This window comes from Quercus lobata, chromosome 7, assembly GCF_001633185.2.
Source record: "Quercus lobata isolate SW786 chromosome 7, ValleyOak3.0 Primary Assembly, whole genome shotgun sequence".
Taxonomy (NCBI): Eukaryota; Viridiplantae; Streptophyta; class Magnoliopsida; order Fagales; family Fagaceae; genus Quercus; species Quercus lobata.
The window spans coordinates 37,470,929-37,491,075 of NC_044910.1; the positions used below are offsets into that span (position 1 = coordinate 37,470,929).

General features: G+C 31.4%; 2 protein-coding genes across 4 annotated transcripts; one reads left to right on the forward strand and one right to left on the reverse strand.

Moving 5' to 3' along the window:
• Positions 1-7,205: 7,205 nt before the first annotated feature.
• Positions 7,206-9,314, forward strand: LOC115953841. Of its 2 annotated transcripts, none has more exons than XM_031071652.1 (2): positions 7,206-7,932; positions 9,220-9,314. In XM_031071652.1, exons 1-2 carry the CDS (start codon positions 7,393-7,395, stop codon positions 9,307-9,309), a joined length of 630 nt encoding a protein of 209 aa, XP_030927512.1. In that variant the 5' UTR covers positions 7,206-7,392; the 3' UTR covers positions 9,310-9,314. The 2 variants fall into 2 exon arrangements, with proteins under 2 accessions (XP_030927512.1, XP_030927513.1); XM_031071653.1 differs by lacking the exon at positions 9,220-9,314 and adding an exon at positions 8,255-8,345 and having other exon boundaries at positions 7,209-7,932.
• LOC115953840 (HVA22-like protein j) lies at positions 7,864-11,332 on the reverse strand. Of its 2 annotated transcripts, none has more exons than XM_031071651.1 (8): positions 11,225-11,332; positions 10,988-11,102; positions 10,774-10,841; positions 10,560-10,658; positions 9,756-9,812; positions 9,575-9,638; positions 9,276-9,488; positions 7,864-7,949 (listed from the first exon to the last, which is right to left on the reverse strand). In XM_031071651.1, the coding sequence occupies exons 3-8, from the start codon at positions 10,803-10,805 to the stop codon at positions 7,917-7,919; spliced, it is 498 nt and encodes a 165-aa protein (XP_030927511.1). In that variant the 5' UTR covers positions 10,806-10,841; positions 10,988-11,102; positions 11,225-11,332; the 3' UTR covers positions 7,864-7,916. The 2 variants fall into 2 exon arrangements, with proteins under 2 accessions (XP_030927511.1, XP_030927510.1); XM_031071650.1 differs by lacking the exon at positions 7,864-7,949 and adding an exon at positions 8,052-8,516.
• Positions 11,333-20,147: the final 8,815 nt, after the last annotated feature.

The following is a 20,147-nucleotide window of genomic DNA, read 5'->3' on the forward strand; positions in this document are numbered from 1 at the left end:
TCTATGGTTTAAAAAAAAAATTAAACATGACTTGTTAAACTAAATCAACAATTTTAAACAGATGAAAGTCTTTTAGTGGAATGGTGGACAAACAATATGATCTATTATGAGGATCGTATAATTTCTTTGATCTGACCACCAAAACATAGTACAATTATTATGTGCTCCTCGGGTACAAGAATATAGTAACTGATACTTCACACCAATAAAAAAAGAGAAATGTTAACGAATACTGAGGAAAATGTTAACAAAAACATGGTAAAATTATTACGTGTTTCTAGAGTACAAGAATATAGTAACGTGATACTCCACACTAACAAAAAAAGGAGGAAATATTAATGAATATTTTAAGGGTATTGATTTAGAAAATATTTTTAGAAATTTTTTATAGAAAAAGAAAAAAGTAACTAATTTTTTTAACAATTTCTTATATTTTTCATGAAAGTGATATTAAAATTTTCTGAAATAGTCCATTAGCAAATGTCTAAATGGCATTTGTTAATTGGACACATAAAATAAATAAAAAGCAATCCATGTTGGTCAGCAAAACACAACCAAAGGCTATGCTTCTGTTGCATGAACAGTAAGGACACAAGACCATACTTTTTGGTGCATCAGTTCTCAACAACCTGTCGGATTAGTTTAAATTAATCAGATGTGAAATGGCTTCTCAAATTAATTTAACAAAAGACAAGACACGTGGCACTTTGTGATTGGTTGAACATAAAGTTAAGATGATATATATATATATATATATATATATATATATATATTGGGAATTGGGGTACCTAAACAAAGTGAGCAAAGTCACCTAGCAGCTCGCAAATTAGATAATGCACCTTTTAAATTCAACCAAATGAGCATAAACTCAACTTTATGCATGTGCTTAAGAGACATGCATGCACTAAGATAGAGCCAAATTATCGAAGTGGACCAGGATTCCGATAGAGAAACTTGCTTCATACTCACTAATAACTTATAGATATAAAACACATATAATGTCTCACACGTGAAAATGTGTACCAAATGGAGGAAGTATATGACTGTTTGGTTTGGTCTGTGTTGGCCTCTTTCCAGAAAAGGATAGAAACACTGGCTTTTCTATTGTCTATCACACTATCAAAGGTTAACCCATTTACCACTGTGGACACAAGTGACGGAAAGTTTGCTGTAAATATTTTGCAAGACACTTTTTTGGTTGAATAAGAATTAAACTCATAACCAAGATCACATGATGCTTAGTGGTAAAAATGAACTAGAAAAAAGTTTGGCTATAAATTTTATTATAATCTAAGATTATAATTCTCACTAAAAAAAATTAACATGACTATATATTTTGAAATTTTAACGGTTGAATTGCATTTTTTTTTTTTTAACACACATGTCAAGTTTCGTGTAAATTGAATGTTATTTACTATTTGATTTATAAACTAATTTTTAATGCACAATTTTAAACTACAAAAACTTGAAATTTAAATATTTGATTGATAATATAGTTATTGATCTTTGATCTTTTAGAAATTTTACAATCAATAAGTATATAAGAAAATATAATCCAATGGTGGATTTGTTAAAATTGACCTCCAACCTAATTTGTTGCAGTTTCACCACTTTCTTGTATTCTATTCTATCTTTTTTTTTTCGAACTGATCCAAATGTTTCACAAATATAGTAATCGACATCCATCAAGCACTAGTATATGAATAATCAACTTGACATTATTGATAAATAAAGTGAATAGCTTTCATTTATTAAAAGAAAAAAGAAAAAAAAAAAGGTTATAGGTGACAATGTTTTGAACGAACAATAGTGATCACTCAGTACTTGAAGTGGGTCACCAATTTTTTTTTATAAAGTAGGCATGGAGTCAATACTCGATAATGCCATTACCTACAGCACCAGAAATCAGAAATTGAATTCAAACCAACCATTTCTACTTCCTAGTCAATGCACTCATGCTTAATATCAGAGTGACAAGAACTAAAGGTATGAGCTCATTAATTACAGTAGTCATACTAATAAAGTGGATGATGAAAAGATATATATATACATATATAACGGCCAAGACAAATGATATTTGCGATTATTCAACATAATGAAAAAAATTTGTCTCGTGAGTGGGTGATTTTTTGAGTCTTGCATGATAATCATAACATGTCTAATTTATGAATTGAAAATAATCATCTACAATATGTTATTAAAATGTGTCTTATCATGTAAATAATCGTAATAAGTAGATAAGGCTCCACTTGTGTGAGGTTTGAGAAAATTGGTAAGCAAATGGAGTTATGATGTTATCTCTAATTTTCGTAAAGTGGATTCCAAACTTGAACATTAAAAGTCATTATTTGGATAAAAGGCACATGCCAGTAGGCCAAAATCCTTTCTTATAACAAACAAACCATAAATTAAAATCAACGAAATTATATAAAATCTAAAGCCTACTACATAAACAATTTGAAAGTGGGAATGAATGATTTAAATTGAAATACTTCCCTTACAAATATTTGAAAGCGTTAATCAATGAAACTGCAAAGCTCTTGTATTATTACTACAATTTTATTTTTCAATGTTATTTTTCACAATAAATCTTAGGTGATAAGTTGTTATGAGTGGTTGCTGGTTGGTAAAAAAGTAATTTCAGTAGTAAATTCAGTGTGAAAATATTGTGAACTTGGCTTTTTTTTTTTTTTTTTTTTTTTTTAGTTTGAGTAAATTTCCAAAGTCATAGAGGCAGATAAGGATTATCAGAAAAAACAAATGATCAGAAATAGAGGCAGATAAGGAATCTAAAAATAAAAAACAGGGAGACAAAGGTGCACACTCAGCACAGATAAAAATGAAACTGAAACTCATGGTCATAGTCATAGACAATGTACTCCAAGTATTGCAAAATAGCAAAATAGGTAGCCGCCGGAGCCAAAAAAAGCCTGTTTTTTCTCATCATCATCATCACTACAGTAACCACAACACCGACCCATTATATAATATCTCGCCACAACAAAACTCAAACTCTCTCTCTCTCTCTCTCTCTCTGAAAATCTTGTTGATTGAGCGAGCATGGATGACTGTCAGCTAAATCCTGTTGTTACTTGTTAGGAACTTGATAAAACTATGGGATTGGAGGTGTTTCGCACATTCACTGAAAAGGTATTGTCTTCTGTAAATATGACATCTATAAGCATTCATGAGAGTAGGTTTTTATGCAAATTTCATGAGGAATTTGAATTTACCAGGGTGTTAAGCATTACTAGGTTTAACTGTTCTCAGATTCTCTATCTGCTGCAACTAAAAGCAGTCAATTGTAACGTGAGGAAGAAGTAACATCTGTTGCATGAAGTTCAAAATTTTATTGAAGCAGCAATTGGGGAAGTCAACATCTACTTTGACTTCAATAGAGCTCTTTCAATCTGGCTGGCACCTCTAACATGTATCCTGGTTAAGAAGTACGTTTTAAATGTAAGTGTTTAATGTACAAGTAGTCAGTGAAATAGAGAGCATAATCATGTGTAAAGTAATAGTCTATTTTTGGCTCTTCAATGGATAACCGAACTATTGGGTTAGGAACAAACATTATCCTAGGTTTCTAGGGCTATCAAATTTATCTACGGAAACTACGAAAGGAAAATAATCACTTTGAAAGGATCCAATGAGAAATTATACCATTCTCATGATGGATCACATTACTTGTTCAACATTTCTAGGGGTGCGGTGCTATCTTAAGGATAGGGTGGTCCCAAGACCAACTTGACTTTAATTTTTAATTTTTTTATATATAATAATTTAAAATTTTTTATTTGTCTACCCTTCAAAAAAAATTTGGGAACAACCTCAGGTTTTTTATTTTTTTTATTTTTTAATACCAATAAAATTAAATTTTGCTCCATAATTTATTCTACATTTAGTGGATGAATGATTGCTTGAATGTGTACATTGAAAGAGATGTAGTTTGTAGCATTAATAATGAAACTATCATGCACCGATTTCAAAATATGAAAACTCGTAGAAGACAATTGTAAATTTTATGTATTTTCGTGTTTTTTTTATTGTTGTTGTTGTCAATATATGAATTTCTTTTTTTATTAGATTGTATAATTTATGTTTTTTAAGGAACAACTTGAGAAAAATTCCTGGAGCCCTCACTGATCATTCCACAAAAAGACTCCAACCTATTTAAAATTGTTTAGTCAGTTTATGATTAAAATAAATTTTAAACATGACTTGTTAAACTAAATCAACAATTTTAAATAGGTGGAACTCTTTTAGTGGAATGATGGACAAATAAAATAGTTTACCATGAGGATCATATAATTTCTCAGATCATACCTCCAAAACATAGTACAATTATTACATGCTCCTCAGATACAAGAATATAGTAACATCATGTTACTAACATGATACTCTACACTAATAAAGAAAGGAAAATTGTTAACGAAAACATGATACAATTATTATGTGCTCCTAAGGTATAAGAATATAGTAACATGAGACTCCACACCAATAAAAAAAAAGGGAAATGTTAACGAATATTTTAAGGGTAGATTTAGAAAATATTTTTAGAAACTTTTTATGAAAAATGAAAAAATAACTGATTTTTTAAATAATTTTTTATATTTCTCAAGAAAGTAGTATCAAATTTTTTTTGAAATGGTCCATTAATAAATTAACAAATGTCCTAACGGCCTTGTTAATTGGACCATAAAATAAAAAACAATCTATATTGGTCAGCAAAACACAACCAAAGGCTAATGCTTCTATTCCATGAACAGTAAGGACACAAGACCATATACTTTCTGGTGAATCAGTTCTCAACAACCTGTCGGATTAGTTTAAATTAATAAGATGTGAAATGGCTTCTCAATTTAATTTAACAAAAGGTTAAATACGTGGCAATTTGTGATTGGTTGAACATAAAGTTCAGAGCATATATTGGGAATTGGGGTACCTACTACCTAATACAAACAAATTGAGAAAAGTCACCTAGCAGCTCGCAAATTAGATTAATGCACCTATTAAACTCAATCAAATGAGCATAAACTCAACTCTATGCATGTGCTTAAGAGACATGCACTAAGACAGCGCCAAATTATCGAAGTGGACCAGGATTCCGATAGAGAAACTTGTTTAATACTCACTAAAATAAGTTATAAATATAAAACATATATAATGTCTCACACGTGAAAATGTGTACCCAATGGAGGAAGTATGTGACTGTTTGGTTTGGTCTGTGTGGGCCTCTTTCAAGAAAAGGATAGAAACACTGGCTTTTCTATTGTCTATCACACTTTCAAAGGTTACATTTCTGTCAACCCATTTACCACCGTGGACACAAGTGATGGAAAGTTTGCTGTAAATATTTTGCAAGAAACTTTTTTTGTTGAGAAGAATTCACACCACACATGATGCTTAGTGGTAAAAATAAAATAGAAAAAAGTTTGGTTATAAATTTTATTGTAATCTAAGATTATAATTCTCACTAAAATAATTAATATGGTTATAATTTTGAAATTCTAACAGTTGAATTACACGTTTTGTTTTTTTTTAAGTTTTTAACACAAATGTCAAGTTTTATGTAAATCGAATGTTATTTACTATTTGATTCGTAAACTTATTTTTAATGCACAATTTTAAACTACAAAAACTTGAAATTTAAATATTTGATTGATAAAATAGCTATTAATCTTTGATTTTTTGAAAAATTTTACAAGCAAGAAAGATATAAAAAGAAAATATAATCCAATGGTGGATTTGTCAAAATTGACCTCCAACCTAATTTGCTGCAGTTTCACCACTTTCTTGTACTCTATTCTATCTTTTTATTCGAACTGATCCAAACGTTTCACAAATATAGTAATCGATATCCATCAAGCACTAGTATATCATTTGGAACATGGTCCCGGCATGTTTAATGTGGTTAGTATGGCAGGAACGTAATGCCCGCATTTCTGAAGACAAGGCGAGAACTTTAGAACATCTAAAATGTTTACTTTTTCGTACTCTGTTTCTTTGGGCTCGTATTTGGGGGTGTACGAATTGTACTGTTGTAGCTGATTTTTTAGCTTCTATTTCTTTTAGCTCTTGATCTTCTTGTATTTGTTTCATTGTTCAAAGTGTTCACCATCGTGAACATGATGTTCAATTTTTTTTAATAAAAGTCTTATTACCTATCAAAAAAAAGCACTAGTATATGAATAATCAACTTGACATTATTGATAAATAAAGTGAATAGCTTTCATTTATTAAAAAAAGAAAAAAAGAAAAAAAGAAAAAAGGTTATAAGTGACAACATTAATGTTTTGAACGAACAATAGTGATCACTCAGTACTTGAAGTGGGTCACCGATTTTTTTTATAAAGTAGGCATGGAGTCAATACTCGATAATGCCATTACCAACAGCACCAGAAATCAGAAATTGAATACAAACCAACCTTCTCTACTTCCTAGTCAATGCAAGACTAAAAAAATCACCCACTCACGAGACAAAAAATTTTCCATCATGTTGATTAGTCTCAAATATCATTTATTTTGGACGTTATATATATCTTTTCATCATCCACATTATAAGTATGACTATTGTAATTAATGGGCTTCATACCTTTAGTTATAGTCACTCTGATATTAAGCATGACTATGAGATAATCATAACATGTTTAATTTATGAATTGAAAATAATCATCTACAATATTTCATTCAAATGTGTCTTATCACGTAAATAATTGTAATAAGTAGCTAGATAGGCCTCTACTTGTCTGAGGTTTGAAAAAATTGGTAAGCAAATAGTGTTATGATGTTGTCTGACTCCAAACTTTGAACATTAAAAGTACTTATCATTACATCAAAATCCAATCCTATTTGTTTCATATCACACAAAAACCATAAATCAAAATCAAAGAAATTATATAAAATCTAAACATATTACATAAACAATTTGATACTTAGATGAGAGTAAAAAAGAAAAAGAAATTAACTATAAAGTATAAAGTGGCATTACCCAATTTATAACACTTTAGATTAATACATGACAATATATTTAAGATTTTTTAATTTGATATTTAAGATTTTTTAATTTGATAGTTGGGAATGAAGTGTTAATCAGCTAAGTCATATCGATTGTGGATAAGGATTATCAGAAAAAAAAAAAAAAAAGATCAGAAATAGAGGCAGATAAGGAATCTAAAAATAAAAAACAGAGAGATAAAAGGTACACACTCATCGCAGATAAAACAGAAACTGAAAGTCACAGTCAAAGTCATGGACAATTATTGCAAAATAGGAAGCCGCCGGAGCCAAAAAAAAAGCCTAACCACAACACCGATCCATTATAAAATATCTCGCCACAACAAAATTCAATCTCTCTCTCTCTGAAGATCTCTATACAATTTACTCAAAACCATGGACGACCCCGCCGCCACAAATTCAGACCCACCGCAGCCCTCGCCGCCGCAACAAACTCAATCGAAACTATCATCAACTCGCCGCCGCAGGCACTCGATCGCCACCTCCGTAGTTGTCCCCACAAGACTCTCCTTCTCCGCCGCCGCCGCCGCCGCAACAACGACGAAACCGCTCCAAAGCTTCAACACCTTCCCCCACCACCAAAACGGCACCGTATCGCGTCCGCCGCCGTTGGATTACGACGAGATACTCTCGCTCAAGTGCTCTCCTCCTGAAACCTACACTTCCTTAAAAGACATCCTCCCCGTCTCGGCCGCCGTGAGCTCCCCCACCACCGCCTCCGCCGCCGCCGTGTCGTCCGGGTACGAGATCTCAATCCGCAACCGCCTCGTCAAGCAGGCCGCTTGGGCCTACCTCCAGCCCATGTCGTCCTCGCCGGGCTCCTCCGGCCCACACTTCCTCCACCGCCTCTGGCTCTCGTTCCTCTCTTTCTTCAAACGACACGTCGTTCCCGGCTTCTCCTATCTCCTCCACCAGGTACTCCGCGCCTGTGACTGCAGATAACGGTCCTTTCTTTCTTAACCAAACACTTCTTTTTTTCTTTTTTCATTGTCTCAATGACCCAAAACGAAAAAATAAAACGAAAACAAAACGACTTGTCGTAAAGTACAAGGCTTTTTTAGCATAGGAAATATGTGTAATTAATGTGTGTATGTTACAATGGTAGGGAAAGAATGAAATGAATTGAATTTGAATTTTTACATATGTATAAATATTTTTATATGTTACAAATTTGTACAATGCTTTTGCCTCTCTCTTTCTCAATTGTGTGGTTTTGAGCGCCTAAACTTTAGGCCAGCTTGGTGTTGCCTTGGGCTAGTAGGGGAGGTGGCACGGCCGGGCTCCAATTGTTGATCTCTTTGCTTTTGTTGGTGGAGGAGGACTTGTATCAGGTTGGATTTCGGTGGCTCGGCCACGTTGCGGTTTATTGTGGTGCCAGGCAATGGCGGGGCACTTGGGATCGGAGGCCACTTCTCGCCATTGCCGTTGGCTGTGCCATCGAATGTTGGCACATTTGGGGGTGGATGTTGTGTGCTTGAATTATTGTTATCGCCCTTTTTCTGCAAAAAGGTTTTTTGGTTATGAGTTTTGAGTGCTAACACTTATTGTGAGTGATGTAATTAAAATGTGTAATGCAAATGGGAATCATTGTAATTCTTATCTATCGGAGGAATACATTGTTGTTGTTAAATTTACATTTCTGTATGTTTTGAATGAATGTGGGTGATTAGCAAGATGTTCCCAGTATTGTAATAAGTTATTTACTGAGAAGATATCTCATGCATCCTATATATGTATCTATCTTAGGATCACATGTCTGTTTAGTATGCTAATTACTAGTAATGTACTGCAACGACAGGTTAAAGATTCTAGCTTTGGTTTTTCAAATTCATGGATGACATTTCCAGAGGCATTTGGAATGTTGTTTATTGAAGAAAGGGATGTTATCATGTTACTTACCAAAAATAAAATGATAAGGGATATTAGGCACTGTCTGAATCTTTATAGTACAAGGGTACAAGGGAAAGGAACAGAGATTTCCTAACATTTCTTCTCTCTATTGATAAGTATAATTTGATCATGTTCTTTTCCTCTGCCTCAAATTGTTCGAGATTCAAAAATTTGAAATGGGGGGCCTTGACATGGAATTATTACATTAATCTCCGTACCAATAAATCTGTGTGATCTGATTTTGATTATGTGGGTGGGAAGCTAATAAAGCTCTAGGGACTCATGAACTAAGCCTGGTTAAAATATGCACAGGGGAATGAAGATATGCACAGGGGAATGAGGGGACAAGATGGAATAAGAGAACCTACCTCTGTGCGAGAGTGTTTGAACCTTGCAGACTGACCCATCAAGTACTCAACGACTTGGAAGAATGCTGACTGTCCTAATTCGGAGCAGTTTTGATAATAGAAAATGGCCAAATCCCAGGCCCTTAACCTCCACTCCTGCATCTTCCTGTCAATGTCTGGTTCGCGCTTAGACACGAAAGGCCGCAACACGGTTTCATAGACATAGCCGCTTCCCTACATGATGCACAAAAAATGTTTCGTAAATCAGACACAAACATGGTGATATATGAAATTATGATTTCTACTATTGCTTTTTTTACCTTGGTTTTGGGATACCATAGATAGATAAAGAGTGCCAGCTTCAGCTCACCATACATGGGCACCCTTCACAAAAAGATAAGCATAAATTAAATTTCCAGTTAAATAAACAGTGCATATATAAACAAATAGTCAAATACTCGTTGTTGTTGTTGTTGTATACATACAAAGACCTACACATACCATGAAATGAATATATCCCCAATCCTCTCAAGAATTGTGAGCATAGCCACAATGATCCTGCAAAAATTGATGACAAATTGAGATTTAATTCATGTGCTATAAAACATAATAAAAAATATTAGATTGGGTTTGGTTGACATCTAATGCATACGAGTACTAGAGGGAAGACTTAAGACTTATTAGATCAATATTTTTAGACAAACATTGATGAAGTTTGTACTGAAATGATGAGATGGTCATAAAATTCAAGGGTTTCAGGTATCATTCTTCAATAACATACAACCTATCATCTAGTACCGATTACCAAACTACACGGCTATGCCATAAATCAAAATTAATTACATGATCCTGATGCCCAACTAAAAGACTTGCGGCTCGTAAACTCTCATAAATTCCTTCCCTGTCTTGTTTTTATTTCATTTACAGTAATTTGCTATCATTGGATAATAACCGAAAGCAACAACCAACAAGGCAGAGACATTAATAGGTTCGATAATATGTTGACCTTGGGACATTGTGGGTCATTTCACCTAACCCATTTACTAATTTGTTTCTAGGCGGCAATACATTCCTATATTTTATTTGTATTTCTCCTATGAACCTGTAAGAGATCAAACTGAACTGGGGAAGGTCTTCTAATGATAAGACTTCAATTTGAAAAAACAATTACAACCCATTAATTCTATCAATCTCAACCTCAAGGTCATGGATCAGAACACATTTAAGGCCACCAATTAAAACACTCTAAAAATGGTATTATATTACAAAGCCTCTATTTTTTAAAGCGAAGAAAATGCTTGTTACCAATATTGACACCAAAACCGGAGTTCTTCAATATCGACCCTGTTCTTCTCCATCGTTTTGTAACACTCCAATGCAGGATATGCATACCCCAGAATCAGCCTGGTACACAAAAAGTAAAAAAGCACAAAAATAAAAAAAAAAACAAAAAAAAAAACATTCTAATTCCAAAAATCAAGATCTAAGATAAACATCTATGAGTGCAGCAAGAACTTACACAAGACATCTGGTTATGAAATCTCCCAGCATTTCAATTCCTTATACGTTAACAACCGCCAAAAATTCCTGCAAAACATGCAATAAAAATTCCGTCTTGATTAACCAAATTCACTTGAGACAAAAGAAATTCATCAAAGAACATAATGGAACAAAGACAAAAGAATTCATCATTAGTAAAAAACTTAAACAAGTTTGTGATCAGAACTAATTACCTTCTATCTAAACCAAAAGAGAAACTACAAAACTGGACCTTTTTTGTATCTGAAAGATTAAAACCCACCAAAGATCATATACAGTAGACTGGTTCAAAGTTCGAACACTGCTCTCCTATGAAAAAAAGAAAACTACTGTATAAAAAAAGCATTCACAAATATTGAAATGAAAGGTTATTCAAACGTGTTATATGTGATTAGAGATGCTTTATTAGAAGGAAAAATGGAAGTTCGTACCTTTGGATGAAGGATCTCTGTGATTCTTTGAACCGAATGTCTCTCTCTTGGGGTGAAAGAGAGAGAGAGAGAGAATTTGAGAAGGAAAACAAAAAAAACTGGCAAGAAAGCTTGAATTAGAGGAAAAAAGAAAGTTCCTAGTATTTATAGTAAACAAAGATTGGGCAGTTATTAAAGGTAAAAAGAAAAAAAGAAAGAATAGAGTATACTTATTATTGAAGATTTCTTGCCACGTACGCTTCTGTGTCATTTTACACGCAACAACGTTGTGTGATTTTCCGGGATTCTTCAAAAAACGAATTTACCGTTTGGCGGTTGGGTTCTGTGAAGGGTGTTTTCGTCATTTTATGGAAAATTTTGTTATACGGTGTGGGAGTCCTCATTTTGCTTGTGATGAGTGAGCTATTGCGGCGACTTTTTCCACGTGACTCATTGCTTTTGGAAGTCCTGTATCAGTTCACAGTAACTTAGTTTAGTTTAGTTTATTTTATTTATTTTTTTTTTTTTTGGGGTCAGCATGGGTTAGGTTATGAACTTAAATTAAGGATTTATGAGTTAAGGTTTAGCTGTTGGGATGGAATTGGAGTTTGATTTGTGAATTTTGTACCCAGGTGACCAAGTCTTCAATGCGTGGTCCACGTTGTAGTTTGGTTCCATAAAAATGGCTCTTACTATTCCACAATAGTTTTTAAATCGAAATCAAATAACCATGTGAGAGAATTTGGTCCCCATAAACCCAACAAATGGTAACAAAGTGCTAATCCTTACCTAATAGCCTAACCTTTTGATTTTGGAGATAAATCTTGTTTGTTTTTAGAGATAAATCTTCTTCGATTTTGTTTTTGCCTAACTAGGCAGTGTTATTCAATTTTCAGAAATAGAAATATTATGTCCACAACATTTTCAAAATAAATCTTAAATGGAAGGTTATTATTGATTGTTACGGGTGGACAAATAAAGTAATTTAAGTTGTAAATTCATATTAAAATCAATAACAACTTATTACTTAAGGATTTTTTTGGGTGGCATTTAAATTCAAATTAGTCTCTTCCCAAATATATATATATATATATATATATAAAATAAAATTAAACTTTTATTTAAAACTAAAATATAATAAAACTCAAGTACAATTCTTTAAGGATTTATTTAGATTCTCCAATTAAATTTAATCATGTGGTTATATTAGATCAATAAACCATATGATTAATTTAATTGTTGTTGATAAAAATGACAACATTATTTGTGCTCAGTGCTCATGGTTAAATTAAATTGAGGAATGTAAAATATAACATTTAAGAAATTGTACCAAACTAAAAAATAGTAAATAAATATATAGGCAAAAGATTAAGAGGAAATAATTCCCATACAATTTCAATGTATATTTAAACCTATTTTTTTGATATAAAATAGAAATTATACTTTAGCTTAATCTAAGTGCATATGTGTATAAAGTTTCCTCTTGAAAGCTTGAACTTCTGCCTTTATCCATTACACCACACTAGAACTTTGTAATGTTTACTCAAACCTATTAATTATAGGTTCTAGTGATCTTATCCAAGAATCACTCTCTTCAATTTAAAATTAGGAATAAATATGTCTACCATTTATATCTCCCAGTCCTCATAAAAACATAAGTCTTGAGAACTGAGTAAGTAAGGACTTTGACCTTGCTAATATGTAAATCTCAAATATTTAACTTATAGGTTTTAGACTTTTAGTATTTGTTTTTGTTACTTAATGGATGTTAATGAAATCGTTCTGTAACCCCCAAAAAAAAAAAAAAAAAAAAAAAATCTTTACTTGGGAAGAAGGCAAAGTTTAATTTGAATTGGATCTGTGAGGGCTTAGACCCTTGACCTAATTTTTTCAATTTTTTGCCTAATGATGCAAAAATTTTATAATCAGAATAATGTATCACGTAACTTGGTTCATCTCTCCATGACGACATGGCTTAGGCTGTGGTCAATTACTGAGAATTTGAGTAGTATGAAAGCATCATGCATGACAAAAAGATCAATAAATTTATTTATCAGTGACCTAAGGTCTTTGGCCTTAAGTTTAATACTGACACGCTTAATAGACCAATCTAATGATAATGATAATCTTCTAAAAAAAATTAATGATAATGATAAATAAATATAAATACTAAAAAAAAAAAAATCAAATTAGGTTGATCTTCCTGCTTTTTTCCCAAATTCAAATATGAAATGTATAAGAAGCTACCTTTTCAAGTTTGACAAATTCATTGGCATCATTGCATAGGTAAAATTTTAATATCTGTAGAAGTTCTAAAATTTTCTCAATTTTAACTTTAAGTCAAAATGCAAAAACATGATGACACTCATTGGAGTTTCAATTCTTCTGTATAACTCTTGGAGGTTTCTATATTCGTCAAAATTGGCCATAAAACTAACTTTTGTTAGTTCTTATGGATAGAAAATCATGTAGCTATCACATGACTGTATTAAAAAGACTCATCAATTGATTCACGTCACTAGTTACTTAATGGTCATGTGATTTTTTCGCTTATAAAAGCTAACAAAAGTTAGTTCCATTGGTCAGTTTGGCAGATATAAAAGAAATCTCAGTGAGTTATAAGAAAGAACTAAAACAACATGGGGTGTTTTTACACTTAACCCAAACCCTAGAGGGTGTACTTGCATTTAGGTCTTAATTTGATTGACCGAACCTTTTCTTTTTGTTTTTAATACATATTTCGTTTAAACGGTTCCAACAATTTTATTTTATTTTTTTAAAATTGTAATCCAACAAAAAGGTAATCAATCATTATTTTAGGGCAATCAAAATATGGAAAACACCGTCTTATTCAATTTCAACAATTTTTCCTTTTCATCTCCTAATTTTTGCCATCTTTTTTCATCTAAAAATAAGATTAGTCAACAAATTTAAATGACATGGTATTTTATATTTTTTAAAATTTTATAATACTTAATATGAACTAAAAAGTAAATCTACTTTAAATAAAGAATCATTTCCCAACCAAAAATAAAGTTGCAAATATGAAGACCAATTAGAAAGTAAGAAGCAAAGGGCATCTTATGGAATGATTTGCCTCTCTTAGCACTTCTAAACAATTTGAGGTTTCTTCCTTTAGTTTCACTCATATTTTACTTGGGAATAAAACGAAGGATAAACCAAGATAAAGGATCACGTTTTCATGCCCTCAAATAAATAAAAGAGGCTCTGATCTTTGGCAAATTTGTAACTATGACTTGGTCTATTAAACAATGAAGGATATTGGTTTAAATTGTTGGAAACTTGGACTCCAAGGCTTAGTAGGAGCCACCCATGTGGAAGCATTAGTATTATAAGTTAGAATAGTAGGTTCTAAAGTAACTAAATTTATAAAGTTTTTATTGTCAAATAAAAAACTTGGCTTTAAATCTTGCTTACATTAAATCAATTATTATTATCTTAATACAATTATAAAAATTAATCATCATAAAGCGGATATTATTATGTTCTAATATCCTATTCTATTTATAAACTAAAGGAAACCCAAATAAAGAATACCATCATAGGTGCTCTTAGACAAATAGGAACGACAAATATATTCTACTACAAAATTAAACAAATATATCTTGTAAAATTTTGTTTACAAAATAAATGGTAGTCATTGTTAATGCACCTCCTAGCGTCAAATGTCATTATCTGCGATTATAGAGCCTTCAACTTGACTACAGAATTACAAATATAGTATACAAATGAATTAAACTTTAAATAACAAATCTCTCTCTAATTACGTGGTTTCTGGTGAATTAGGGTCATTTGATAAAAGATTTCTAGTAATGTTATTTGTATTTTTTGAAAATTCGTGTAAGTGAAAAAATATGTGAAAATAGGTGTAATATTGTTTAAACACTAAAAACTGTTATTTAAATAACAGTAACAAACAGACCCTTAATAATTCTACATCCATCTTGTAAAATCCAAATTCCCCTTTTTATTATTTTTGCCTAAAATTAACATTTTCTTCAGGCATCATCGAATATTCAAATCACAAAGGCTAAATGCTATTCTATCTTATCTTTTCTTTGAAAGAGTTGCATCTGTTTTATCATAATTTATTTGCTTATTTTATGATTATGGGGTTTAACTCTCTGGGGGCGCAAAATGAGAATTAGAGATCATACTGCCAATTGTTTTAATTATTTTTTTATTTTAAATATTTGCATCTTCAACGTAATTTTAGGTAAATTGAAGACCTCATTAACATGTTAGATTATTATTAATATTCTTTTATTTCACAAATTGCTTATAATAATATACCCTTGATTGAATTTTCTTTTGTAATCTTCCGGAATATACCTATTGGTTTGTTTTTTTATGTACCCAAAATTATTGTCATGTTAGCCTGTTAGGTGAACATTTAACCAAATAATGACCAAATTGTACGAAAATATATTTAAAATATGCCTGGGTTTTTGCTTTCTGGTGTCTAAACCAACCTTTTGGCAATATTATTAACTACTACCAAGTCAAAATAAAAGTCAAATTGAGCATATATAATGTTAAGTTTGGTTGGAGTTGGTTTAACTCATATAGGGTTGAGCTGATCCACTTAATTCATGTACATGAGACCCACTTTCTGAGTCGTAAAAAATGCCCAGGTCCTGTTGAAACCATTAACCACGTCTAAGCAATTTCATCGAACTTTCAATTTCGAAGTACAATAATTTTCTTTGTCCAATGTGTCTAGTTCCATTGGTTGCCAATTCCTTCGTAATAAATGCTTTCTAGAAGCTAATTACTTTTCAAATTTGTGGGATACTTATCAAAATTGATAATGCATAATTAGAAAGGATGATAGCAATTCAACTCAATTTTTCTTCTTCTTTTTTTTTTTTTTTTAATTATTTTTATTTTAAATTTGTTAGATTGAAAGGTTTTTGTAATCGAACAAGTGACAATCATTCTAGAAAAGAAAAAGAATAAACGATTAAATCTCAAAATTATTAATCAGTATCTTGATTTGATAATAATTAAACAATTATCATATGTCTAAGATCTTCCTATACCAAGGAACCAACCCAATAGGCCAAAATCTCTTTCTAAAATTTTTAGTCTAACATGTGCTAAACCAAGAGGAAAGTTGGTGGAAATTTGTTTTTGATAACGAACCCAAATATGGACAATATGAGAGTTGGTCGAATTGATTAGTAACAACTAATTAGTTGACAATAGTTTGCAACTGTTGCGATCCTCTTGTTGTTGACAAGTTCTATTTTGTGGTTCAAGTAATTCACACTGTCCATTGAATCGAGCTTTCTCTTTTGACGGTATTGCTAGTTGCAGAATAAACTCAGTCATCAACAGGGTTTGGCATGTTCGGTCAACCCGCAAGTGAGTCAAGTCCCTATCCGTGGCCAATATATTAAATATGCATACGTATATTTTGGGAACTGAACTGAGTTAATGCTTATTAACAATTTGCCTTTTTTAAATAACTTATTCACAATATAATTTAACACGATAAATACTAAATGGATCATGTTAATAGATGTCATATTTGTTAATAAGTTATATTTTAATAAAGTTTTAATATCATTCTCATAAGAAATATAAAAAGATAAAAAAAAAAGTTATTAAAAAAATTAAATATAAATCCTTCGTATCACTTTTTCTATTTCATTTTATGTTTTATTAATCATAATTTTTTTTTTCTTTTCATAAAAGGTTTTTAAATAAATTAATGCCATTAGAGCATTAATTAACTTTTCCATTGTAAATATACAGAACATTTTTTCTATAGCATCATTTAAAAAAAAGTAATTTCATGAATAATTTTAAGTTTTGTTGGGGTTAGTTTAGCTTGACGGCTTGGGTTTGTCCACTTGACGGCTTGGGTTTGTCCACTTGACTGACTTTTTCGCCTTATCCACAGTATTGAGTCATACATTTATCATTTATGGAATTAAAAAGTGGGGTTAGATAATTGGAGTCATTGGACACAAGAAAGCACGTCCAGCAATTCCATGCATTTAATTAATAATGAATCCAGCGTCCACTGCACGTCTTTAGTTTTAGTGTTTTACACTTATTTCTTTGATGGGTTTTGCTAATGTGTGTCATAAGGGCACATAATAATTAATTATTTTTTAAAATATTTTTTTTAGGAATTGAAAAAATATTGACAACTTTTTCAATTTTTCAGAAAATGTTTCAAAAAATGAATGGTTTAATGTGTGTCCTTAAAGGCACACATTAACTGGACCCTTCTCTGATTTCCAATTCCCCCAAAATCTCAGTGATAACAGAAGCTTTGTTGATTACCAATTGTTCCCAAGTAACATGCTGTTCAAAATTGCTGAGCCGCAGAATTGCATGTGCTTGATTCTACTACAAAACATAGTATTAAATTATTAGTAAGTCTTTTCATTGAAGAGGATTAGAGTTGTAATGACTAGTTAGTGTAGTCACTCTCTATATACTTTTCTATTTAGCTCTTTTTCTTCAGCAATAGATTAGGAGACCAAAACTGACCAAGAGATTCGAATCAAGCCCACAAAGTCTTAAAATTAGTTAATATACACACATCAATCCAGATGAAATTATGTGATGATTGTCACCTCCAAAAAGAGTTTGACATATATTCCAAGAGTCCCAAAGAAAGAAAAATCCAATAATTTTGGTTGCTCAATCATTATTAAGCATTTCAATGCAATAATTTCTTCCTATTCTTTTTTTTTTTTTTTTTTGAGAAGCATCCTATTCTATTTTACTATCTCAAAAAACTATTTTATCAATTATACAATACCATTTTACAATATACTCAACATCTCAACTTTTATTTTACCATATTATACATTAAAATAATATATCTACACGATAAAATAATACATCTACATAATAGAAAATATATATTATGAAGAGAGAGAGAAAATGAGACAGTTGAGAGAGGAGGCAGATTTTGGTAGGTAGAATAAAATAATAATTTTTGGATTTAGAATGTTGCTCCAATACCATTGCAAATTTGCGATGGTACTATAGCAGTATTGCAAATTTTTTTAGGATACTAGACCAATACAAGGCCAAATGCTGGAGCCTTTTAGTACTTTAATGCTAAAATTTGCTTACATATGCCATTCACAAGGCCAATTGTGAATGCTCTAAAAGTCTCTTAAATCTAAAACCTTTTTTCCCATGGAATAGTAGCCGAGTATTTTCTGAAAATAAAAAAGGAGAAAAATAAATGGGCTTATTATTATAGGGATTGATTGGGCTAAGTGACCTGCTGTGTAGCTCACAATAAAGCAGGCCGGTTCATTCAAGTGGCCTGCCTCGGCTGAGATTGCATCATTTGAGAATGATTTGGGTGAGAGAGGCAAAGCCTAAAACTAAATCCAATGACCAATATAGCAAATTAGCAATAGAAGCTGTTTTCAATTTCCCTTATTGCTATTGGGACTTTGGGAGTATGCTAATTATTTGCCTATTTTTAGACTCATTTGATTTTTGTTTTTTTTAGGAGAAAATGAGCCCAACTTATACAACATTTCTCTCACTAACATATGAGTCTCATATGTCAGTAAGAAATGTTTTATAGGGCAGACGCAGGAGATACTATCCTATTTTTTTAAAAACTTAAAATGTGTCCGCCTATGTGATATGACATAAAAAGCAGTTAATTTATGTGAAATAATGAAATATCATAACAACTAATCTTTCTGTTTTTTTCTATTTCAATCTAGTATCTATATGCATTACTTAATCTTTTTTTTCTTTAGTTCTTATCTACTGGCTTGTCTTTGTGCATTTCTATTTTACTATATAAGAGATGCAATTCTTTGAAGAACCAATAAAATCTAAACAACTTTTCTTCCATAAAAGAGTCATTTTTTGGTTTTTTTTTTTTTTTTTGTTTTGTTATTACTTGCTATAATATAAATTTTAATGCATATGAGTTGTATATTGGCATGGTTGTGAACCTTCCAATAATATTCCTGATTTGCCTCTACGACCCACGTGTGAGAAGTCCACATAGCAAAAAGAGTGAGAAGACATGCTTTAGGCATTGCTAATTTTTCTGTTTGGGTTGAAGAGGTGCCTTATTTCTTAGAACAAGCTCTTACCCACGATGTAATCGTTGCTTTTCAAAGTTAATAATAGTTTGACAGTCTTTCCTATCAAAATAATAATAATAAAAAAATAATATTCCTGATTTTTGTTTATGCCATTCATATTCATTTATCAGCCTACTAATAAGATCTTCTCCATTATATACCTTTATTGTTAGAGATATCTGTTATTGTTCATTGTATTACAATATACTAAGCTTTTATCCTGAACTGCACCTTCCTCTGCCTCCTTTATACTTCAATTCTCATGTCACGGATCAAAAACTCACCTCCTCCCTCCCCTTTCCAACAGAAGCAAAAAAAAAAAGAAAAAAGAAAAAAAAAAGAGTATTACTAATACTACAATACTTGTATATATATATATACACACACACACACTTATACTACAAACCTAACTTGTATCATATTTTAGGAGTTAGTCCAATGTTAATTTCTCTATATTTATTCTTGATGGGCTCCTTAAAACAAATATAATTCAACATATCTCATTCGCAGCTGATTTGACAATTGAATAAACAACATTCTATTAAACGTTGACCATAATTGTGAAATTGGACACATATATTATTGGATTGGACAATGGATACCATACATTATCTTTAACATAATTAAGTAATAACTTTCCCAATCATCAAGATTTTCAAGATTTAGCAGCATTGCTTGGTCTTTCCATAAAGATAACCTAGATTTGAATCTCTCAATCCCTATTTGTTGTGAATAAAATAACAAAATCAATTTATAATCAAATGGTAATACAATTTGTGTTACATTTAACACAGCTCGCAATTTTAAGCCTAATGACAAGCATGTGTGCTATTTCA

What these genes read in the sequence shown, in the direction of transcription:
- LOC115953841 (XM_031071652.1), top strand. Translation starts at nt 7,393, where the DNA reads ATGGACGACCCCGCCGCCACAAATTCAGACCCACCGCAGCCCTCGCCG. An exon ending in TCTCCTATCTCCTCCACCAG is followed by an intron (nt 7,933 to 9,219) that starts GTACTCCGCGCC and finishes AAATATGCACAG; the next exon opens with GGGAATGAAGATATGCACAG.
- LOC115953840 (XM_031071650.1), bottom strand. Translation starts at nt 10,805, where the DNA reads ATGCTGGGAGATTTCATAACCAGATGTCTTGT. An exon ending in TTCATAACCAGATGTCTTGT is followed by an intron (nt 10,659 to 10,773) that starts GTAAGTTCTTGC and finishes TTTGTGTACCAG; the next exon opens with GCTGATTCTGGGGTATGCAT. An exon ending in TCAAACACTCTCGCACAGAG is followed by an intron (nt 8,517 to 9,275) that starts GTAGGTTCTCTT and finishes ACCTTTTTGCAG; the next exon opens with AAAAAGGGCGATAACAATAA.